At 59.0% G+C, this 20281-nt stretch overlaps 2 protein-coding genes across 2 annotated transcripts; one reads left to right on the top strand and one right to left on the bottom strand.

The window, feature by feature from the left end:
- The first annotated feature begins 2889 nt into the window (after nucleotides 1-2889).
- On the top strand, nucleotides 2890-7343 carry BTC (betacellulin). The gene is made up of 6 exons (XM_027689927.1): nucleotides 2890-2965; nucleotides 5710-5805; nucleotides 6061-6178; nucleotides 6316-6462; nucleotides 7036-7143; nucleotides 7238-7343. Exons 1-5 carry the CDS (start codon nucleotides 2890-2892, stop codon nucleotides 7139-7141), a joined length of 543 nt encoding a protein of 180 aa, XP_027545728.1. The 3' UTR covers nucleotides 7142-7143; nucleotides 7238-7343.
- A 2971-nt stretch (nucleotides 7344-10314) lies between these two features.
- Nucleotides 10315-15153, bottom strand: GC (GC, vitamin D binding protein). Its single transcript, XM_027689905.1, has 12 exons — nucleotides 15024-15153; nucleotides 13829-13898; nucleotides 13281-13413; nucleotides 12974-13185; nucleotides 12640-12772; nucleotides 12430-12524; nucleotides 12033-12162; nucleotides 11715-11917; nucleotides 11333-11465; nucleotides 11121-11218; nucleotides 10735-10867; nucleotides 10315-10623 (listed from the first exon to the last, which is right to left on the bottom strand). Exons 1-12 carry the CDS (start codon nucleotides 15130-15132, stop codon nucleotides 10570-10572), a joined length of 1503 nt encoding a protein of 500 aa, XP_027545706.1. The 5' UTR covers nucleotides 15133-15153; the 3' UTR covers nucleotides 10315-10569.
- Between the last annotated feature and the right edge of the window lie 5128 nt (nucleotides 15154-20281).

Raw genomic sequence — 20281 nt, 5'->3', positions numbered from 1 at the left:
CCCGCACCGTTGGGGCGTGCGGGACAGCGGGAGGGGCACGCCGGGCACCAGGAGGAGGATGCGGAGGGCTCCGGGAGGAGGATATGGGGCGCTGGGCGCTTCGTGTGGGACCGCAGCATCGGTGGGTACCGGGAGCTGGCTGTAGCGTACCAGGCGCCGGGAACACCATACTGGGTGCTGGCACTGAGACCAGTCGCCCTGCCCTGGGATGACTGGATGCTGAGCTCCTCACACTGTCAGTGGGCATCGTGCTCTGAGGAGCAGGCATGGGGGGCTCTTGTCCCAGCCAGTGGCACCAGGTGGGGGATCAGGGTGCCCTGTGGCACTGCCACGTGTCCCTCTTTATCCTCAGGGCCATGCCAGCTCCTGCTTGAATATGGTGCATTGGAATTGTGCATTGGCACAGGTTACCCAGAGAAACTGTGCCTGCCCCATCCCTCGAAGTGTCCAAGGCCAGGTTGGATGGGGCTTGGAGCAACCTGGGGTAGGGGAAGGTGTCCCTGCCCATGGCGGGGGGGTTGGAACAGGATGTGCTTTAAGGTCCTTTTCAACTCAAAGTGTTCTTTGATTCCATGATTCTGGATCTCCCTGAGGATCCCTTTGCCTGCTGCATCCAGGGAGTGTGGTGCCCGTGGCAGGGGACACCCCAGGTACCTGCATCAGGCCAGAGCCAGGCAGCCAGGGTCCTGCCTTCCCACAGCAAAACCAGCTCCCAAAATGCAGCTCCCAGTGCCCAAAGCACCCAGCCAGGAGACACCTGTGGCACAGCAGGAGGTACGAGGGCCATTTTTTTACCTCTTTCATTCTGGAAAGTGCTTTGCTGCAGGTGAAATGTTTTCAGGCTGAACTCATCACCTCCGGGCTTTCTCATGCTTGCTATGGAAAAGGATGTCACGGAGCCCAGGCCGTGGCCAAGCTATCTTTATCCAGGGTTATGCAGCCCTCTATTCTATTGCATTGTGTGGCATTTTCTCAGGATGGATCCTGGCTCTGGGCCTAAAACAGCAGGACACAAAATCCAAGTCAGCTGGCGTTCCTGAAGCGGACGGTGTCGGGCGATATCTCAGCTCTCCTTGAAACCTTTCCTCTGCTCGGGAGGAGGAAAAATAATGCTGTTGTTGCTGCTGGAGCTTGGTGCCGTGGGAACAGCGTGATAATCTCCCTGCTGCTTCTCTCCCATCCCTTTTTTTTTTGTCGATGGTGCTGCATGCTTCCATGGGCAGGAGGAGTTTTTTGAGGAAAGGGCACAGCTGCCACTTCCCACAGTGGCCTTGGATGGAAAACCCCAAAGCTGAGCTGGGTGTTGGGGTACCGAGGGCTGGGCTGTGGGAGGCCTGGAACATCCCTGATGGTCACCAGGCTTGGGCTCCAGCTGCCATCTGCTGGTCACTTCTGCCTGGTCACCTCAGTAGAGCAGAGGACACATGGCCAGCGAGATGTCCCTTTCTGGGGATACCTTTTTTTAGGGATACTTTCTGCCAGTCATTTCCCATTGCTACCGGAGATTGGAGACTGTTGCCTCTGGTGACACCTGCCTCGGGCCTCCAGTTCTTTTCAAATCACTTTAAAATGCTTTTTCTGCCCAGTTTTATCCAGATATGAAGGATGCTGAAGGGAGACTGTTTCCTTTTGGTGGGCACAAGGATTTTTTCCCGCCTGCTCCCTGCCTGTGCCCGCCCCACCGGGATGAAGTCAGCTCCTCTTGGGTGGCCCCGTGCCACATCCAGATGCCAGCTGCCAGTTTCACCAGTCTTGCCCAAGTCCCCACAGGAGCTTTACAACGTTTCTCCGGTGGTTCATCACCCCCTGCCTGCTTTTGGGGAGCAGCTGGCAGGGAGCCAGGGTGACCAGGAGCCGAGGGGCGGGCGATACCGGCGTGCCGGAGCTTGCGGCAGGATTTTTTTGGCTGAGCAGGGCTGAGGGAGCTCACTCACCCCCTGGCCAGCAGCCAAATGGCATGGCTGGGTGGCTGCCAGCACTTGCATTAATAGCTGCCAGCTTGCGGTTTGAGGTCACCCGTTCTTTCCAGTCTTTCATTTCCACCTTCGTTCGCGCCTGTAACGACCCCGGAGCAGGGAGCAGCTCCGCCTCTCCTCCCTGCCCGAGCCCCTATTCGCTGGACAAAGCTCTTTTGCTTTCCTTGGAGCCGGGACAGCACTAGCCCGAGGCTCCACATCCCTACCGAGCATCCCTAGATGCCAGGAGGGGACCCGCCAGCATCCCGGGAGGACACCTTTACCCCTGTTCCTCGAGACTTCACTCAGGGGGCCAGAAAACATCCTCCCACACACCCTGAGGCAAAAAAAACACCCCAAGGCCAGCGTGCAGAGGGCTCGTGCCAAGGCACAGCCCCTCGCAGGATGATTCGGAGCTGCCGTCATCCCCTGCCAAGGCCTTTGGGAGGCTGTTTTATAGCTGCTTGCTATGAATAAATCTCCCTTTTCATAACAAGCTGGCCGGGGATAAATGGCTCTGAGGACGTGAGGCTGGGCCTGGGTGCACACCCTCCCGTCCCTCCGGGGAGGGGAGCCCCGGAGTCCCTCTTGGAACCCGGGATGGCAGGATAGGGGTCCGTCTCGCTGCCCAAATCCCCAGGGATCCTGGGGTGAGGCATCTGCTTGACGCCTCCCGGCAGGACGGGGCCAGGCGTGGCTGGTGCGAGGTGGGACGTGCGTCGGTGGGACACGCGTGGGTTGGACACACGGGAGGGGACGTGCCGGGGGGGGCACCGCCAGACCGCCAAGGGATGGCTCCGGCGGGGTGGGAGCCGCGCAGCTGGAAGAGGAGGAGGCGGAGGAGGAGGAGGGCGGCGGTGCCGGAGCGGCCGCCCCCGTCCCGCCCCGCCGCAGCCGCCGGGCACCGGGCACCGGGCAGGCGGCGGCGGCGCGTATGGAGGCGGTGGCGGCGGCCCCGGCCCCGGGCGGCGGCCCCGGTACCCTGCTGCTCTGCCTGGCCCTCGCCTCCGGTAAGCACGGGGGTCCCCTGTCCCGCCACTGTCCCGGTCCCGGGATACCCAGATACTGAGAGAGGGTGTTCCCTCCTGCCCCGGCACGGTGCCCCCCGCTCCGGCACGGTGCCACCCCCACTGTCCCAGTCCGGTGTCACCCTCTGTCCCGGCCCCGTCCTGTCTCTGGTCCCCGTGCTGCCCCTGTCCTATCCCGCTGCTTCCCGGTCCCTGGTGACCTGCCTCCTGGTCTCGTCCCAGTGCTCCCCCTGTCCTGGTGCTTCCCCATCCCACCCTGCTGCTCTCCCGGTCCCATTCTGCTGCACTCCTGTATCCCCCGCCGTCCCACCCCATCCCGATGCTGACGCTGTCCCATCCCAGTGACTCCCTGTGTCCCCCTGGACAATCCCATCCCAGTCCTTCCCCCCACGCCCAGCCTGGTGCTTACCCAGTCCCGTCCCGGGGCTCCCCCATGTGTCCCCGGGTCTCATCCTGGAATTCCCCAGCATTCCGTTCCAGTGCTCCCCTTGGCTCTGAATCCCTGAATCCTTTGGGACCAGGGTATCCTGGCTGGATCCTGGAACGGGAGTGGGATGCTTTTCCCACCTGTTGATGCGACAGTGCTCACGGGTGCCCGAATACCCTCTGCCATCTTTGGCAGCACTGGGGAGGGGGGATGCCAGGAGGGATGCGGTACCTATTCAGCAGGTGTGTGAGCATTCCCATCTTAGTTCCTAAGTGTTTGGGAAGCAGGAAGCTGCAGGCAGCAGCCTGCTCAGGGCCGGCAGGAGATAACCACAGGTAGGGCTGGGCAGCTGATGTCCCCCCTGGCAGAGAGTGCCAGCACTGGAATTTCGAGGGAGCTTTCCTCTCCGCTGGGAACAGGTTGGGTTTGGCCTTTCGGCAGGGCTGGTGACGGCACTTGGCAGAACCTGCCAAACCTGTGCTGGCAGGAGGAAACCAAGGGTGGCCGACCTGTTTTGGGGCTGGGGTGCCCCATCGGACCAAGGCAATGCCCCGGGTGGTTGTTCTCCTGCAGTTTGGGCTTTCCCGGCGGAGCATAGGGGTGTTACAGCAAACTAATCCAGTGTTTGGGATACTTTCCTGGGTTATCTTTGGCTGCTCAGAAGGGAGTGCAGCCTTAGATAGTGGAGCCGGGTTCTCTGTGCATCAAAGAGATGAGGGTGTTTGCACCCGCAGCTCCAGGGTGCTGTGATCCGGGTGCCGGGGGGCACAGCCCCCTCCCTCCGGAGCTGGCGCTGCCCCAGGGCAGCCCTGCCAAGGCGCTGCCAGCCCGGAGGATGCCAGAACTCCGCATCTGGTTGCAATAAGGGTGGGGATCTCATCCTGGTGGGGAATCTTTCCATGTCGAGCTGTGAACTCGGTCACCGGGAGTGAAGTCAGCCTCCCTCCCTGCACCACCGCGTGCCCACGCCTCCCGCAGCTGCTTCCCGTGGGGAAGCCGCCCCGTGGCTCATCCCTGGCTCCCGCCAGGCAGCTCCCACCCTGCCGCTGGGCTGGAAGGGCCGGTGGGCTCCGTCTCCTCCCCGCCGGGCTCTTTTGGAGCTCTGTTACCCAGAGCGCGTCGTTAGCGCGACGGTGGCTATATATAGCCAGGAGGGACGTGTGTGCCAGGAACGTCCCTGCCGTGGGATGGGGGGGGGGAACTCCGGAGGCTTGGCTGGGCAGCCCCCCCCACTGTTTCCAGGGTGAGAAAACAGGTACCAGGAGACGAGGCTGCCAGGATTTGGCTGCGCAAGCTCTCCGCTCTCTGGGAGGCCTCGACGTGCACCCACTCGGGATGGGAACACCCCCCCGCCTCGGCGTGTCACCCTGGCGGGAGCCGCCCAGCACCCTGCCCCGTCAGGCAGGACCTGTCCCCGCTCCCCTGGGTGCCACCGCGGCGGGGTGAATCCCCGGGGAGGGCCGGGCTGGGAGCGGGGCCGTGCTGAGTCAGTGCTGGTATGCCAGCGATCCGGTTACCGCCGCCGTGACGCGCCGCGGCTCAGCCACCTCTCAGTTTCGCCCCGTGGCCACGGAGACCAAGGTGGCCTCTTTCCCGGCTCAGGTCGTGCTGCGCTCCAGGGAGACCCTAGAGCACCTTCCAGTGCCTAAAGGGGCTCCAAGAGAGCTGGAGAGGGACTTGTCACAAGGGCTTGGAGTCACGGGACAGGGTGAATGGCTTCACACTGACAGAGGGCAGGTTTAGATTGGATATCAGGGAGAAATCCTTCCTGGTGAAGGTGGTGAGGCCCTGGCACAGGTTGCCCAGAGAAACTGTGGCTGCCCCATCCCTCGAAGTGTCCAAGGCCAGGTTGGATGGGCCTTTGAGCAACCTGGGGTAGGGGAAGGTGTCCCTGCCTATGGCAGGGGAGTTTGAAAAAGATGCGCTTTACAGTCTGTTCAGACTGAAACCAATCTGTGATTCCATGATTCTGGACCTCCCTGGGGATCCATCCCTGCATCCTCCCAGGGCAGAGGAGCAGCTGGCTGCCTGCAGGCAGGACTGTGTGCCCCAAACCCCGCCCCTCTGGCTCCCGGACTCCCGTGCTGGGGCGTCGGCGGGTGGAGGTGACAGGCGGGGACCGGCTTTCCCTTCTCCTCGCCCTGGGGAAAAGCTGATGCTGCCAGGGAAGGGGGGCCGCGGGCGCAGCTGCAGAGCCCGTTGCCGGTCCCCACCCTGTGGCTGTGGTGGGGCTGTGGCAGGGATGCCGGGGCTCCCTCTGGCCAGGCTCCCTCTCCGAGCCACCTCCGCTGCGTTCCAGGCTTGGCATTCTTCAGCTGCGTGGGCGCTGACGCCAACGTCACCGCCGGGCATGGCACGGAGGGGCTCACCTGCGACACGGCCAAGGGGTGCACAGGTAAGGTGGAGGTGCGAGGATGCTCGGGGGAGTCGGAGGCGTCGGATGGGAGCTGGGTGCTGCAGGGGAGCGGGCCGGGATGGCACAGGAGCAGGTGTTTTGTCTGTCAGAGCCGCGCAGCCTCCACGGAGCTGGGAAGCCAAGGCCACACGGGCTGCGGCTGGCCAGGCTTGGACCTGCTGCTCTGGGATGCCGCTGCTTCTGGGCGGAGCCGTAACCCCTCCGGGGGGAATTCTTTGTCCTTGCCACCCCCAGGGAACGGGACGCAGCTGCGGCGGCAGGGCCACTTCTCCCGGTGCCCGGAGGAGTACAAGCACTACTGTGTCAAGGGGAGGTGCCGCTTCCTCGTGGCCGAGCAGGCGCCGGCCTGTGTGTAAGTCACTGCTGGTGACTGGCAAGGGGTGGGATGCCGTGCCCATCCTCCCTGGGAGAGCGGGATGAGGGGGGCACGGGCACCACGGCGGTTTTTGGGACCCCCCCCTCTTCTGCCTCCCTTGTGCCGCGGGGCAGGTGCGAGCGAGGCTACACCGGGGCTCGCTGCGAGAGGGTGGATCTGTTCTACCTGCGAGGGGACCAGAGCCAGATCGTCATCATCTCCCTGATCGCCGCCATCGTCACCCTCATCATCCTCATCGTCGGCATCTGCCTCTGCAGTCAGTACGTCGGGGGACAGGGAGGGGAGGGAAAGAGGGAAGGGAAGGGAAGGGAAGGAAAGAGGGAAGGAAAGGAGGGAAGGAAAAGAGGGAAGGGAAAGAAAGAGGGAAAGGGAAGGAAAAGAGGGAAGGAAAAGAAAGAGGGAAAGGAAAGAAAGAGAGAAGGGAAAGAAAAATGGAAGGGAAAAAGGGCAAAAGGAAAGAGGGAAGGGAAGGAGGGATGGGAAAGAAAAAGGGAAGGAGGGAAGGAAAATAAGAGAAGAGGGAAAGACAGAGGGAAGGGAAAGAGGAGAGGGAAGAGGAAGAGGAAGCTCCAGACTGGGACCAAATCCTGCCCAACTCTGCTGGCTCCAGGCAGGTCGAATTTGGGCTGCCCCAGCCAGGTGAGATATGGCTCTGCGGGTGCAGGGAAGTGCCTGGGACATTCCTTTGGGGCTGAAAACCGGATGCGATCCCACTTGGAGCCTTTGCAGCATGAAAGCAGAGGGACAGGGAGCAGCACTGCCACCAAGCCTCATTCTGCCTCTTTTTTTTTAATTATTTTTTTATTATTATTTTTTATTTATTATCCGTCAAGCCACTGTCGGAGGCAGCGTAGGAAGAGAAAGGCAGAAGAGATGGAGACGCTGAACAAGGACTCACCTTCCCGAAGCGAGGACGTGCGGGAGACGGGCATCGCATGAAGGTGCACAGGGCCGGGCGGTGACTGAGTCGGTGTGACCGGACCTCCCCGCACCGGGGCCGGTGCCGAGGCCCCACGGGCTCCGCTCTCTCCGCAGGAGCTCCCGGTACCTGCGGGCGGGTCCCGGGCGGCAGCACCGGCTGGCTCGATGGGCGAAGGCTAAAACGCACGGGTGGATTGAATAAAGGGGTGTCGGAAAGGTGTCCGCGTGTCGCCAGTGTCCTTGACGGGCAACGGGGCTGCGCTGCCGCACCGTGTCCGCCAGACGGCGACACTGCGCCGGGCGCGGCAGGTGCGGAGCTGCTGCTCCGGGTGCGGGACGAGCTCTGGGCAGGGGAGGTGTCAGAACGTCCTGTCCCATCCCGGTCCCGGTGCCATTCCCGGCTCCCAGGGGCTCTGTCGGGCTCGGGGTCCTGTTCTGGGCGGTCCGGGGGCCGTGCTGGAGCTGCTTCCGGTGCCGCCGCTGCTCCCAGTGCCGTCGCAGCCGCGTCTCCCCGCAGGGACCGGGCCGGGTTCAGCATCCTCGGAGCGCTCCGGGCCGGGGGCTCCCGGTTCCCCGGGGCTCCTGCCGAGCGGCTCCGGTCCCGCTGCAGCCCGGGATGGCCTCGGCGTCCCGGAGAGTGAGCGGGCGAGGGAAACCAGGCAAAAGTGGGGGAAAACAGGTGAGACCGGGATAACCGGAGCCGTTCGCTCCAATGTCCCCACGTCACGGTCTCTGGTGCCCGGCTATGGTCTGGACCGTGCCCAGGCAGCCACAGGTGATGGTTTGTTTCCCTCCCCTCAGTGTGGGACCCCCCCCGGGTGCCCGTGACTCTCTCGGTGGGTTTCAGCACCGACTCTCTGGGGTCCCCTCCTGGGGGGCAGCGGTGGCATCTCAGTCAGTGGGGCTGGGGGTCCCTGTTGTCTCCCACCCTGGACTGGGGACATGGGGACCTGGCAGAGCTGGGGGTCCTTGGCGGTTCCCAATTCCCACCACGGGATCATCTCCCGTGTGAACCGTGACCTGGTGACTGGCCATGAGGGCTCCACCCGCTGCATCTCCCACCCAGTACCGGGAGACTGGGAGCCAGCAGGGCTGGGGGTCTCCCAGGGGAACTGGTGACCCTTCCTGCCACCAGGCTCCATTCTGCCAGCAGAGGCCTCTGCCCAGGTCTCTCCTGCCAGCAGGACAGACCTCTCCAGCCTAGCGCTGGCTCTGACAGAGACAGGGAAAAGTTCAAACTGGTGAGTGTGGGACCTACTACTGGGGGAACTGGTTTGCATTGGGGTTCGGCCCTTCATCCCTGCCCAGCATCATCCTTGTAGGTGTATGCCCAGGGACCAGAGCTGGCAGTTTTTGGGCGCTGCCATGGGGGCCTGGAGGTGACTCTGGGGCTGTGCAAACCCCTGCTGTAACTGAAAACTTCCTTTTTCAGCTCAAATCGTGCCATGGGATTCCTGCAGCCCCAGGTAGTGACTCCTGCCTGGCTGGACACGAGGAGTGGTGACCACCCTGGTGGTGCCAGTCCCTCTGGAGGTGTTGGTGGCCCAAGCAATGCCAAGTGGCTGTGCCTAAGTGTGGGGAAGGCTCGTCCCAGCACCCAGTCAAGGAGCATGGCCCTGAGGTGCCAAGGGACATTGTTTTGGGCACCTACTTCACCAGGTTCCAGGATTTTCCCCTGGGGAAATGGGTTATGGGTTCCACAAAGCTGCTGGAAGCCCTGGCTCTGAGCTGAGTGGCACCAGCATCACCTGGGAGCTTGTTCCCCCTCCATAAATAGCTGTTTATCTCCAGGCTCTGCTGGACCTGGATATGGGGCTTCCACCTGTGAGGAATACGCTCACTGCTCCTTTTGGGAATGTGCTGTACGCAGTCCAGAAGACAAATAAAATTAAAAGGAGATAGAGTCTGGTTCCTGTCTGGTTTTGGGTGGTTGCTGTTGATGGCTGAGGTGCTGCTGGCCCTAAGGAGCTGGGAAAAGCAGGCACTGGGAAAGCAAGCAGGCCTGCAAGTCTCAGAGGTGGATAAAACTAATACTTTCAATCTTTTTTTTAATGCTTTTGTGGGGCACTGGCCAGGTAAATGCTGGAGCCATTTTATTCAGTGCTGGGTTTTCAGTGCCTCAAGTAATTCCCTGTCCCACCGCAGCCCTGCATTCTCTGGTTGGAAGTTTGTAGTGATGCTGCTCCCACACTGGAATTCCTGCATTGCTGCTAAATTCCTCCTGTACCCTGATATTTTGGTGAGGAGCAGAAAGATTGGATGGGAAGGGTTGCACTGAGCAACAAGGAGGGGGATTAAAAAAAGAAAACCAAAACAAAATCAGGGATTTTGCTGCTTCCTTCACATCTTTGGGAATGGGTTAGAGAGCTGGTGGGATAAAAACACAGGTGCTGAGGTGTTGGCAAACAAAATTAATATAAAAAACAAATAGAAAGCCCCACTGCAACTGAGAGTGGAAAAGCCAAGTGATTTATGCCCAGACTGGCAAGGGCTGGAGGGAATCCCTCGGGAATCAACGCTGGCTGGCATCAGTCGGGAGCAGCCCAGGCTTTCCCAGGAGTCTGCTGGTTTTACTAAGAGAGTTGTTGTGGTTTGTGTTGTTTTGTTTTGAATGGCAGTTGAGTATTTTTGGGTGGTTTTCCCCCCCATAAGTGGTGATGGTGTCACATGCAGAGGTGTTCTTGGCTGGCTTAAGGGCATTTCCCCAGCTTTTCTTGGAATCCCAGGAGGTCACTGTAACTGACACAATCCTTGCTGTGTGCATCCTGATTTTGAAGGATGCAAACTGAGGCTGGAAGGGAGTGGAAGCTCTGGGTGGTCACTAACACCTTGTGACAGAGATTAATGGGAGCAGAGGGATGTGAAATGGAATCTCATCCACACTGATGTACCAGGGGAGGCAGGAGGATTTGACAAGTGTATGAATGACATATGGGTCACTCACCCAACAGAGCAGGATAACCCTCAACTTATTAACTGGAAAGAAATAGAATATTATTATCAATAGAAATGTGAATAATTGGAAAATAATATTTCAAAATGAGTGGTTTTGCTGCTTTTGCTTAATTTTTTAGAGCATTAGCTCCCAGGACTAGAGCTGGGACCTCTTCCTGCTTGCAGAAATGGACGCAGCCGTGCCCATTCCCAGCTCTTCCCACCACCCCAGGGGTGCAGAAAGCCTTTCCAGCAGCGGCGAGGGGACTGTTTTCATCTTTATTTTGGCGGCAGGAATACAAGGGTGGTGTTGCTGGTGGGTGGTTAGGGAACTGTGGGCTCGGTGGCACCTTCTGTCTGCTGGGCATCCTCCAGCCCAGCTCTCTTCCGACGTGCCACATTCCCGCGTGTCCCCAGAGCTCAGCCTCGCGATCCCGCTCCATCCCTGAGCGCCTGGAGAAGTGATCCCTGCTATCGGCACCGGACGCCCACCAGCTGCTCCCTCTGGGCCCCTATCCCAGGAGGCAGGACTCCTGCTTGCACAGCTCTCCCAACTCCGAGCTCACCTGGAAAAGGGGGAGGAAGAGCAGAGGGGCAGCCCCGGGCGTGGAGTCTGTCACCGCCCCGGGTGCAGCGTCTGGCACCGCCCCGGCTGTAGGGAGGGTCCGTGGCTGTACCTTGGAAGCACAAAGGAGCGGGGGCGCGTCCGGGGTGCAGCAGGTGGAGGCAAAGGAGACTCGCTGCTCCAACAGCTGCTCCAGCAGCGCCGCGCTGGCCTCGGGATACGTCTGTGTCAGGCTTTCCCGCAGCCTGCGGCACAGGGGACGGGGTGTTAGTGGGAATCCAGCAGCATTCCATACCCGTACAGCATTTGGGGAGGGGGGATGCACCCGTGGATGGCGTGGGGGGGGGTGTTATGTGTTATTTGCTTCCCCCTATTTTGCTGCTATTTAGGCTCAAACCCACCGGCTCCGTTTGTGCGTCCTCAACGTCTGGGACGAATTTTGATTGCATCCCCTGATGCAGGTGGGTTTTTTGGGAGAGGGGTGCAGAAAAGGTTTACCTCTTCTTGAAATCAAGGAAATAGAGCTCGTTGTACTGCCCGCAGAGCTGGCTGGCCCTTTCCAGGACGGGGGGCAGCTCTGCTCCCATCTGCTGGCGCTGCGGGCACAGGGTGGGTGTCACCAGGTTGGGAAAAGCCCCTGCAGGAATCTGGGGGGGGTGCAGGGATGAGGGGGAGCAGGGGGAGCACCCAGAGACCCCTCCACCACTCACTTTGCTGTCCAGGCAGGCAGAGGGGTCCTTGGCTGAGCAGCATTCCCCCCTGATTTTCTCCGAGGCGTCATAGAGCTTGGCAAGGATGGCATCAGGGAGGCTGGGGTGCCTCCGTGCCAGCTCAAACAGGGACCTGGAACGAGGGGCCACGTGGGTTTTTATTATGGGTGCTGCTCAGAATGGGATGGGGGTTGCTTTTGGCACCTTTGTGCAGCCCCTGGGGGTGGTGCCTCTGAGGGAATTGAGGATTAACCCCATAATTACCAAACCATATAACCAAGGGGAGAAGGAAGGGTCAGGAAGCAGTTGGACTCAATGACCTTAGGGGCCTTGTCCAACCTAAATGGTTTTACTCCACGATTGTAACCTGGGCAGCACTTGCCTGGTGGCCTGGAGATCCCCCTCCTTGCCACACAGCTCCTTGTTGGTCGGCTCCAGTGCCTTTGGGAGTTTGGGAGCAGGGGCGGGGGGTAAGGCCAGGATGCAGAAGTAGTTTTCCATCAGGTTTTTCCCCCTGCAGCAGTCGGCAAAGCGTCTGTCCTGGGCTGCCAGCGTGGCGCAGGCTTTGGCCGTGTGCTCCGAGAGCTGCAGAGAGGGGAGCACAGGGTGTGTGGACCCCCTGCCCCGATGGGGTGTGTCCTCTAGTCCCCATCTGGGACTCGGGAGGTGGTTTTGGGGTGGGCTCCGGGCTCCCTCCTACCTTCGTCTGCATGCAGTCCTCAGCCACCGAGTCGCAGCATTGGGAAAACACCTCGGCAGCACCTTCGGCCAGGGGGAAAAGGTCCTCGAAGGAAGCAGCGGGCACCTTCTGAGCCAGCGAGGCCAGGTAGCTGGGGGGCACAGGGTGTGTGGGGGGCTCAGGGGGCTTGGATCCCCCTTCCAGGTAACAGCTCCGAGCAGGGTTGTGGGAGGGAGGTGGTGGGGAGCACAGGGCTCACTCTGTGCCTGTGCTGTGCGTGGAGCATCGTCAGGGATTTACACAAGAGTTAAAGCTTGTCTTTGTGAATGCTGCCCGCAAACGGGATCCACAGTGGGAAATGGGAACATGCTCCCAGCCCAGCACTTGTTCCCGAAGGGAAAGGCCATTTCCCCCATACCTGAAGGTGATTTTGTCCTTCCCATATGCCGAGAAGCGGGAGCAAGCCCGGTTTGATGTCAAGGTGAGGAGGGAGAGGGTTTTTCTTTGGAGTTTCTGCCACAAAAAGAAGAGGGATACATCCTCCTCTTCCCAGGCCCTCAGCACAGTGTTCACCTGGCTTCCCAGGAAGTGAGGATGGGGACAAACCCGGCAGTCCAAGAGGTCTCACCTCCTTCAGGAAGCAGACAGTGGGTGCAGGGGAGATGCAGCAGGTGGAGACCATGGAGAGGAAGGTCCTGGTGGAGCCCAGGAGCACAGGCAGGGGCGCCTGGCTGTAGCTGCTGGAGTACTCGTACAGATACCTGCGGCAGGGGCGGGATGAGGAGACCCAGCACACTGGGATTGGGAGATTGTGGGAGCAGGACATGTAGGGTTTGGAGGCATTAGGGTTCTCCAAGGATGGGAGCCCTCTCCAGGTACCACCCCAAGCTCCTGGATCATGGCATCAGCCGGTGCCAACACCCACCTGGGCTCAACCGGGTGCCTTCCCTGCCCGGGCTTACCTGTCTGCAAATTCCCGGGGGTCCTTCCTGAAGGCCTGGCAGAGCTCCTGGTCCGAGGGCTGGAGGTAGCGGGGCAGTGGCTGGGGTGGGTGCTTCAGAGCCGCCAGGCACAGCTTTCTCTCCAGCCCCTCGTGGGTGCAGCACTCGGCCGTGCCGGGATGTGCCGGGAATGGCGAGTCCGCGCTGCAGGACTTGACCGACAGGGCCGAGGACTGCGGGAGGGACAAGGGGTTATGGCCACACACCACAAACTGTCTCATCCCACCCCTGGTTTGGGGTCCATCACCCGGTTGTGGTGATGCCTCACCCCAGCATCGTAGCAGGAGGGGTCTGCGCCGTCGGCACAGCAGGTCTCAGCCAGGGACACAATTTCCCGGACGAGGTGGCCGATCTCCTCGAAGGTGCCGTTGGAGTATTTCCGGCTGTTAGCGATGATGGTCCTGGGAGAAGGGGGCAAGGACAAGGTGAGCCGGTGGCAGGTTCCTCTTTCTGAAAGCAAAACTCGTGTCGCAGCCTCGTTCTGCCCAAACAGGGTTTAACAGCGCCTGCTGTGGCGCTGCGAGAAATAGCAGTGTATTCCTTGGAAAACAGCCCGGAAAGAACTGGAACAGGTTCCAGGCTGGAGGTTGCCCCTTGCAGGGGTTTATGTGTCGGGTCTGTTAGAATTCCTAGTTATTTAGGCACCTAATTGGCTTTGAGGAGCTCAGAAATGAAGCAAGCTCTTCTCCTGCTCAGAGCAATGGCCTGTTTGCAGGGAGCGAATCCACCTTCCAAGATTATTTTTATTTAATGGTTTTTGTTCTTGGCTCAGGTGCTGAGTGTCCTGGCAGGGCACCGACAGCAGGAGTTACCTACAGGGTTCGGAAGTTCTCCTTCCCCAGCATCCTGTACTCCTGGCAGACTTTCTCCCGGACATAAGCTTTACCTGTAAGCGCAGGAAAGGGGGAATTGTGAGCAGGGAGCAAGGGATGCTCTGCTATCCACGGAACACAGTGCTTTATTCTCTTGAGGATTGTTTATTTTGTCCCTCTGTTGCTTCTTTTCCCAAGTAGGATTTGGTGGTCCCTGGGAAGACGTTGGCACAGCCGGTCTGGGAGAAGCATCCCTGTTATCCAGGCTGCTGCTTTGACTCTGCAGCCGAGGCAAAGGACAGGGAGAAAATCCTCCCTGGAACTTGGGGGAGCTACAGGTAAAACACACAGCCATTTTTGAGTTTGGAATGGGGTTGGTTTTTGTGACAGGGTTTGGAAACCATAAGGGCTGGGAGCTCCAGAGCCAGCCCCACAGAGCAGCCAGGTGAAGGCATCCCAGCAGTGCTCTCATCCCTGGAAAAACCCAATCGATTTGTGCTACAGACCCACGGGTCAGACTTTGGCACCAGCAGGGTAAACACTGATACCAGCATTTCCTGGGATTACAGTGCGGAGCAGGGCGACCCCCACAAAACCCAGGGGTCATGGGCCGTGACAGTGAGGGTCACATTGCTCCGGTGGGAAGGGGAGGGAAGGGGAAGGGGGAGTTTGCCAGAAAGGGGAAGCTGTGGAAAAGGCAGGTCCCTTTCCTCACAGCAACAGCGTCTCTTGGTCCCGACTCATTGCATTTCTATTCCCTTCCATAAAGCCATGTGGGAGAAGTAAGTTTTAGGGGTTTTTTTGGCAGATGGGTGATTCCCTGTGGAGCTGAGAAGGGAGCAAAGGGCAGCACAGGGCATCATTTCCATTGAGGGGTGAGTTTTACAGGGAAATGCTGCTTGTGAATGGGGGTCAGGAAATCCCATTTTCCCTTGGGAAGGGAAGCAGCTGATCCCTGCAGCTCTGTCTGCTCCTCCTCACACCCCAGCCCAGCCTCTCCTCCTCCCATCTCCTCCAGCATCACCTCAAAGGGGCATCCTAGGTACCAAACCATCACCCCAGTGCTTCCCTTTCCTTTCTGATCCTACACAGCAGTTTGGGAATGGGCTGGGGAGAGGGGAGGCCACCAAAAACCACCAGAACTGAGGACCTCAGCCCCATACCCCTCATCCCAGGGGACAGCAAACCCCAGCCCTTACCTCGGTGTATTGCACGTGCGGTGGCCAAGAGCAGCAGCAGGGCCAGAGCTGCCCTCATGTTGGAGCTGGCTTCCCTCCTCCTGCTGGGAAGAGGCGCTGGGAATCCCATCCCAGCATTTATATGGATACAGTGTCAATAGCCAGGAGAATGATTAATCCCAGAGGGCGAGCATCCTTGGCCTGCCTGCCGGGGTCTGGGTGCAGCGCCTCTGAAATCCAACAGGTTTTAATCATTAACTCGGGAAAACAGGGATGTGTGGCTATGGGACATCGGTATCCATGATGGATGGTGGGCACAACAGCAAGAGGAGTTGTGCCAGGAAAAACATTGCATGAATCCCACCATGTGTGGTCAGGATCATTTACTGAGGAAGAAGCCGCACTTTTTTTGGATGCCAGCACACCAAACCTACCCAAGGGCGGGGACAGCAGCTCTGTGAGGTGGTGGTGGCCCGATGGGTGCCCTGCTCTGCCATGACCGTGTGGCACCGGTGCTGGGCCAGGGTGACTCCCACCTGGAATGACTGATGGCCAGGTGTCACACCCCCGTGTGCCCCAAGGGTTTTTGGGAGAGCCTGGGGCTGGCCCCAGAAGGGGCAATAGGTGCTGTATGTGGCACTGGAGAACTGGGAGAACTGGTGGTGTGCTGGGATGAGAGCAGCCAGCCCTCCACCCCGGTGCTGGGCCATATCTCCAGGTCTCCTTCCGTGTGGGAAGCACCGAGGAACACCCTCCCTTGCCCCAGTCGGCAGCATCCGATGCTGCTGGGATGTGTCAGCTGTTATCCTGGGAAGCTCAGCTCTGGAGTGTGCCTCAGTCAGGTGTGCACATCAGGTTCCATTCCTGCCCCTGCTGCTGCTGGGGTGGGGTCTCCAGCTTGAGGGATGCAGCCTCATCCCAAACTTCTGCTGGGAGCATTGTAGAGCTCTGTGGGGTCCCCTTAGAGTGAAGCTTTCCCTTTGTCCCTTGAAAAACAAAAATACAACAATCTTCTAGGGTCCAAAGCCAAGCCTGGGAAGAGGAGAAGATCCAGCTGAAATGATCCTCACCGGTCCTGCCTGGGGAACTGATGAAAGGGAAGCAAATACAGAGGTATGGAGGGATGGAAACCCAATTGCTGCGGTGAGCCCCGGGCCCCAAATCTGCTCAGCCTCCCCATGCACCGTGCACTCCCCTCAAGACCAGCTCTGCCCCCTCAGACCAGATCCTTGGGCTGAAGGCAGAGGTGGTTTTAAAGGCAGAACCCCCAGGTTATCCCCTTCCCCCCCCCCGCCAAATATGGAGTTTTAATTGATGGTGGTGAAAATCTTCTCCAGATGCTGCACGTGTCTGCAGAGGGAAGGAGAACTGAGATCAAAGACCAGGAAAATCATGGTTTCTCCAGCAGCGAGCTGTCATGGAGGCTCGCGCATTTGTGCAGCTGGTTCCCCAGCGCCCAGCACTGATGGTGAGCTGCAGCCTGGCACTGAATTCTGCCAGCGTAGGAGATGACGGTGTCCTGTTCTCACTGCTTTATGCCCGAAAGGAGAAAATAAGTAATTACGAACTCAGCAAGCTGTGGAATGCGCCCTGCAGTGCCGGTCGTGTCCGCCAGACGGCGACAGGCGGGGCGGGGGCGCGGGCGGTGCTGCGGGTCCGGGGGGGTCCCGGGGGGATCCCGGGGGGGTCCTGGAGGGGGTCCCGGGGCCGTCTGAGACAGAGCTGTGGGGAGTCGCTCTGAACTGTGCACCTGAACCACACGGAGAGTTTGACAGTGCGGAAGAACCACAGGAGAGGAGCCGTGACCCAGCATCGCTTCCTAGTGCCGGTGTAGCGGGAGAGTCCAAACCGGGCACCCGCTCCACGGAAAGAAAGGCGCAGGGGCTGCTGTGACGCTGTGCCTGTTCCATAGAGAAATGACTGGGCACAGAGAAAGGTCTGCCTGCGGCTTCTCAGCCGGGGGCTGCTCTGGACGGGCACCCTGAGGTGCCTCACCCTGGACACGCCCCAGCGTGGGCCCAGAAGGACCCAAAGAATCCAGCTGGCACTCGGCAGTGTTGGCACGGCGGGGCTGCAGAGCAGCATGGGCACCATTCCCAGGGCTGACCTCCCAGAGCTCCCACACGCCCCCCACGTGTGTCCCGCCCACCCCAAATCCCTGCCCTTCCAGCCAGAGGCCAGCAGCCAGCAGCAGCCTTAAAGCCCAGGCCATCTGCCCTCAGCGGCACTAAATCCCAAGCAAGAGCCCTCGAGATGCCTGAAAATCAAAGGGGATGCTTGGAGAAAGTTGGGGTTGGATACAATTCACAGTTTTTCGGGGACCCAACCGCAGCTGCAGAACCTGTGGACAGCTTGAACAGGTGGGTCAGATCCGAGGTGCCCTGAATGCAGGGATGTGCATCCCTTTCCTCGGGGAACAGAACTCCCCGGGGCCGCTCCCGAGGCTCTGAAGCGACAACGGCTTCCCGCCCGGAGAGACGTCCTTGCCCGTGCTCAGGGGCTGCCCCGCCCCGGGCCGGGAGCGTGTCCGGCCACCGCCTTCTCCTGGGCGAACACGTCCCCTGGAGCCCGGCCCGGGGTGGAAAATCGGCCGAATTCCAGGGAACTCGCTGAAGTCCCCCCAGGGACACCAGTGGGGCTGGGGGAGGAGGGTTATAAACAGCAAAGTCTGTGGAATATCAACTTGTCCTTGTCCTGATCCCGCTGAGCAAACCTGGAACCGTGGCTGCTTCCTGGCAAACCTGGCGTTAGAGCGGCAGCTCTGCCGGGGAAGATCCCGGCTCCAGGAGGCACTGGGAGGCTATTCCAGCAGGAATTCGGCATGGAATTGCGGGCTGTAGGTAGAATTCATCTAAACCTGCAAAGCTGAGGCCAGAATCCAAACCCGGGCCCCACACAGAGAACAATCTTTGTGCTGCCGTGTCGGCAAAAGCCGCTGCACTGAGAGATCGTGGCAGCCTAAGGGAGGGTATTCTCTGCATCCCAACAACCAGCATCTCCCAAGGGGACAATCCAAGTCCCAACCAATTCCTTTTGCCTTTCCACAGGGACACTGACCCTTATTTGGTCCTGCTCTCCCACGGTTCATTTTGGGGGATCAATTTGTGCTGGTTTATGTTCCACGACTCCACCCACAGCTGGAGATTGGGGATTGTGCTTCTCTACTCCCAGCAGGTTCCCTAAGGAGCCAGATACTCCAACAATCCCCTCGTTTGACTTTCTAGGTGAATTGTACACAAGCCAGTCCCCCATTCCCTATCCAGGCTGTGAGTGTTCGTGCCCTTGGCACAGTTGGCTCTGGCTGGGCAGGAACTGAGAGCAGGACACGAGGCAGAGTGGATCAGCTGCCCAGGGAACCTCCAGGAGATGAAGCTACTGGATCCTCATTCCAATCAAGGGAACACATTCTGTCTCTGGCAGAAGCCGGGAGCCAAAGCAGATCCCGCCTGGCCAGGCTGGGGGGCAGCAATTGGATCCACTCTGGGGGAAACCCCTGTGCCTGCCAGGAGCTGTGACTCCGTTTGTCCTGCCAGCTCCTGACCGGTGTCAGGGCCACTGAGAGGGATTCAGAATCCAAAGAAACCCCAAATCCTACCGAGGGACTCATCCAAAGGAAGAAAGCCATTATTGTCATAAAAACTTTAAAAAACTGTTTAAAGTTCTAGGACAGCAATACTGGGATTCCGAGGAACCTTATTAGTGCTCTTGGTTCCATTTCAATGTATCTTTAGTCCCTCAATGAGCAGCTTGGAGAACTTCCCCTGGGATTTAGAGGCTGAGCAGGGTCTGCTTTGGATTGCCTTGCACCTCTGGTCCCAGCTGGTGCAAACACAACTTAGGCCAACGTGGTTAAAGACACTTTCCTAAAAAACAGTGGCTATATCCCCTAGAAATTACCCCAAGTTTGCAGATAAAAATGTTACCTCTGTCCCCGCTAAGTTATCCCAGGTTTTCCTGGCTGGGAGCTGCAAGGAGGCTGTAAATTGAAAGGCAGAAAGAGAAGATCTGTCAGCAAAAAGCACAAAGAAGGGGACAGGCTTCAGAAAATAATTCTGCAATCTAATGAATAACTATTTCCAATTTCCCAGTGAGAAGAACATGAACTCACTGCCACCAAGGCCTGACAGTCCCCTGCAGCCAGAGCTCAGCACACACCCAGAGAGGTAATTCCAGCATCTAAAAGAAAAAAAAAGAAGAAACAAGTGATTTATTTTGTTTTCAAGTTATTTTAAGTTGTTCAAAGCAAAGCAAGCCTTGCTTTGGTTTCAGCTGGGTGAACAGTGAGTGGTGGGCACAGGGCACGTCATTAATGCCCATGGGGATGGTGCTTTGTGGGGGAAGAGCAGCTGATGGAGTTGCCCAGTCCAATTCCTGCCCAAGGCCTGGTTGGCGCAGGACAAACCCTGTGGCAGGCAGTGGTTTTGTTCCCTCTAATGGTCTGTGCCCAGTGTGTCCCTGTGGCCAGTGCCAGGCTGGGGACAGGCACACAGAGCTGGCAGCACTCTCTGCTCCAAACTGCCTTGGGTGGCAGCGCAGCCCTGGGGATCGAGGGGGGCTGGAGGCGGCGGCCCAGGAAAGGACCCCCCCGCTCCCCCTGGGGCAGCTCCACAGCCCCCCTGCCCTCTCTGCCACGGGAGGCCCGCTGCTCCCCTGGCTGGCACAGAGCCCCCTGCCCATGGCCTGGGAAATCAGGGCCAGGGCTCAGCCTCGCTGCAGCTGCACCACAGAGCAGCAACTCAGGGCTCACCCCAACATTTTCCCTTCTTGTCCGCTGCAGAGAACCTCAGTTTACCTCAACAGATTCCTTCTCTTCCCAGCAGATTACCTGAACTTTAACACCCACAATTGTCTGTGTCTGTCACCACTCACTACCTCAGGTTACCTCAGTGTGTTCATTCCCTGCCCTGGAGAGAATGAACCTCCTATTTAACCCCCAAAGTTTCCCCTTCCAGCCCACTCCTGATTACCTCTTTTTGAACACAGAAGAGTCATTCTCTGCCCTAGAGATCACCTCCTTTTTAACCCCCAGAGTCTTCCCTACCTGCACACTACTGATTACCTCTTTTGGACCTCCAAATATTCATTCTCTGCCCTGCAGATTTGTTCAAGTTTGACCCTCAAAAATTTCTCAGCCTCTCTCCTACTGGCTGCCTCACTTTATTCCAAAATGTTCCTTTTCTCTGCTGCACACTGCCACAGATTTGACCCCCACAATTTTCCCCTACCTCTCCACAGCTGATCACCTCATGTATACCTAAATATGTTCCTGCTCTACCCTA

Source organism: Neopelma chrysocephalum, unplaced genomic scaffold (genome assembly GCF_003984885.1).
Source record: "Neopelma chrysocephalum unplaced genomic scaffold, ASM398488v2 Primary Assembly neopelma1_78, whole genome shotgun sequence".
Lineage (NCBI taxonomy): Eukaryota > Metazoa > Chordata > Aves > Passeriformes > Pipridae > Neopelma > Neopelma chrysocephalum.
Note: the sequence above shows the minus strand (reverse complement) of the source record. Positions and strands in the feature narration are given on the sequence as shown.

Excerpts from the sequence above, each read along its gene's own strand:
- BTC (XM_027689927.1), top strand. The coding sequence starts at position 2,890 with ATGGAGGCGGTGGCGGCGGCCCCGGCCCCGGGCGGCGGCCCCGGTACC. Across the intron at positions 2,966-5,709 it reads CTGCCTGGCCCTCGCCTCCG|GCTTGGCATTCTTCAGCTGC; the intron begins GTAAGCACGGGG and ends GCTGCGTTCCAG. Across the intron at positions 6,179-6,315 it reads GAGCAGGCGCCGGCCTGTGT|GTGCGAGCGAGGCTACACCG; the intron begins GTAAGTCACTGC and ends GCCGCGGGGCAG.
- GC (XM_027689905.1), bottom strand. The coding sequence starts at position 15,132 with ATGGGATTCCCAGCGCCTCTTCCCAGCAGGAGGAGGGAAGCCAGCTCC. Across the intron at positions 11,219-11,332 it reads CTGCCTGCCTGGACAGCAAA|CGCCAGCAGATGGGAGCAGA; the intron begins GTGAGTGGTGGA and ends CTGTGCCCGCAG. Across the intron at positions 10,868-11,120 it reads TTCCTTGATTTCAAGAAGAG|GCTGCGGGAAAGCCTGACAC; the intron begins GTAAACCTTTTC and ends CCTGTGCCGCAG.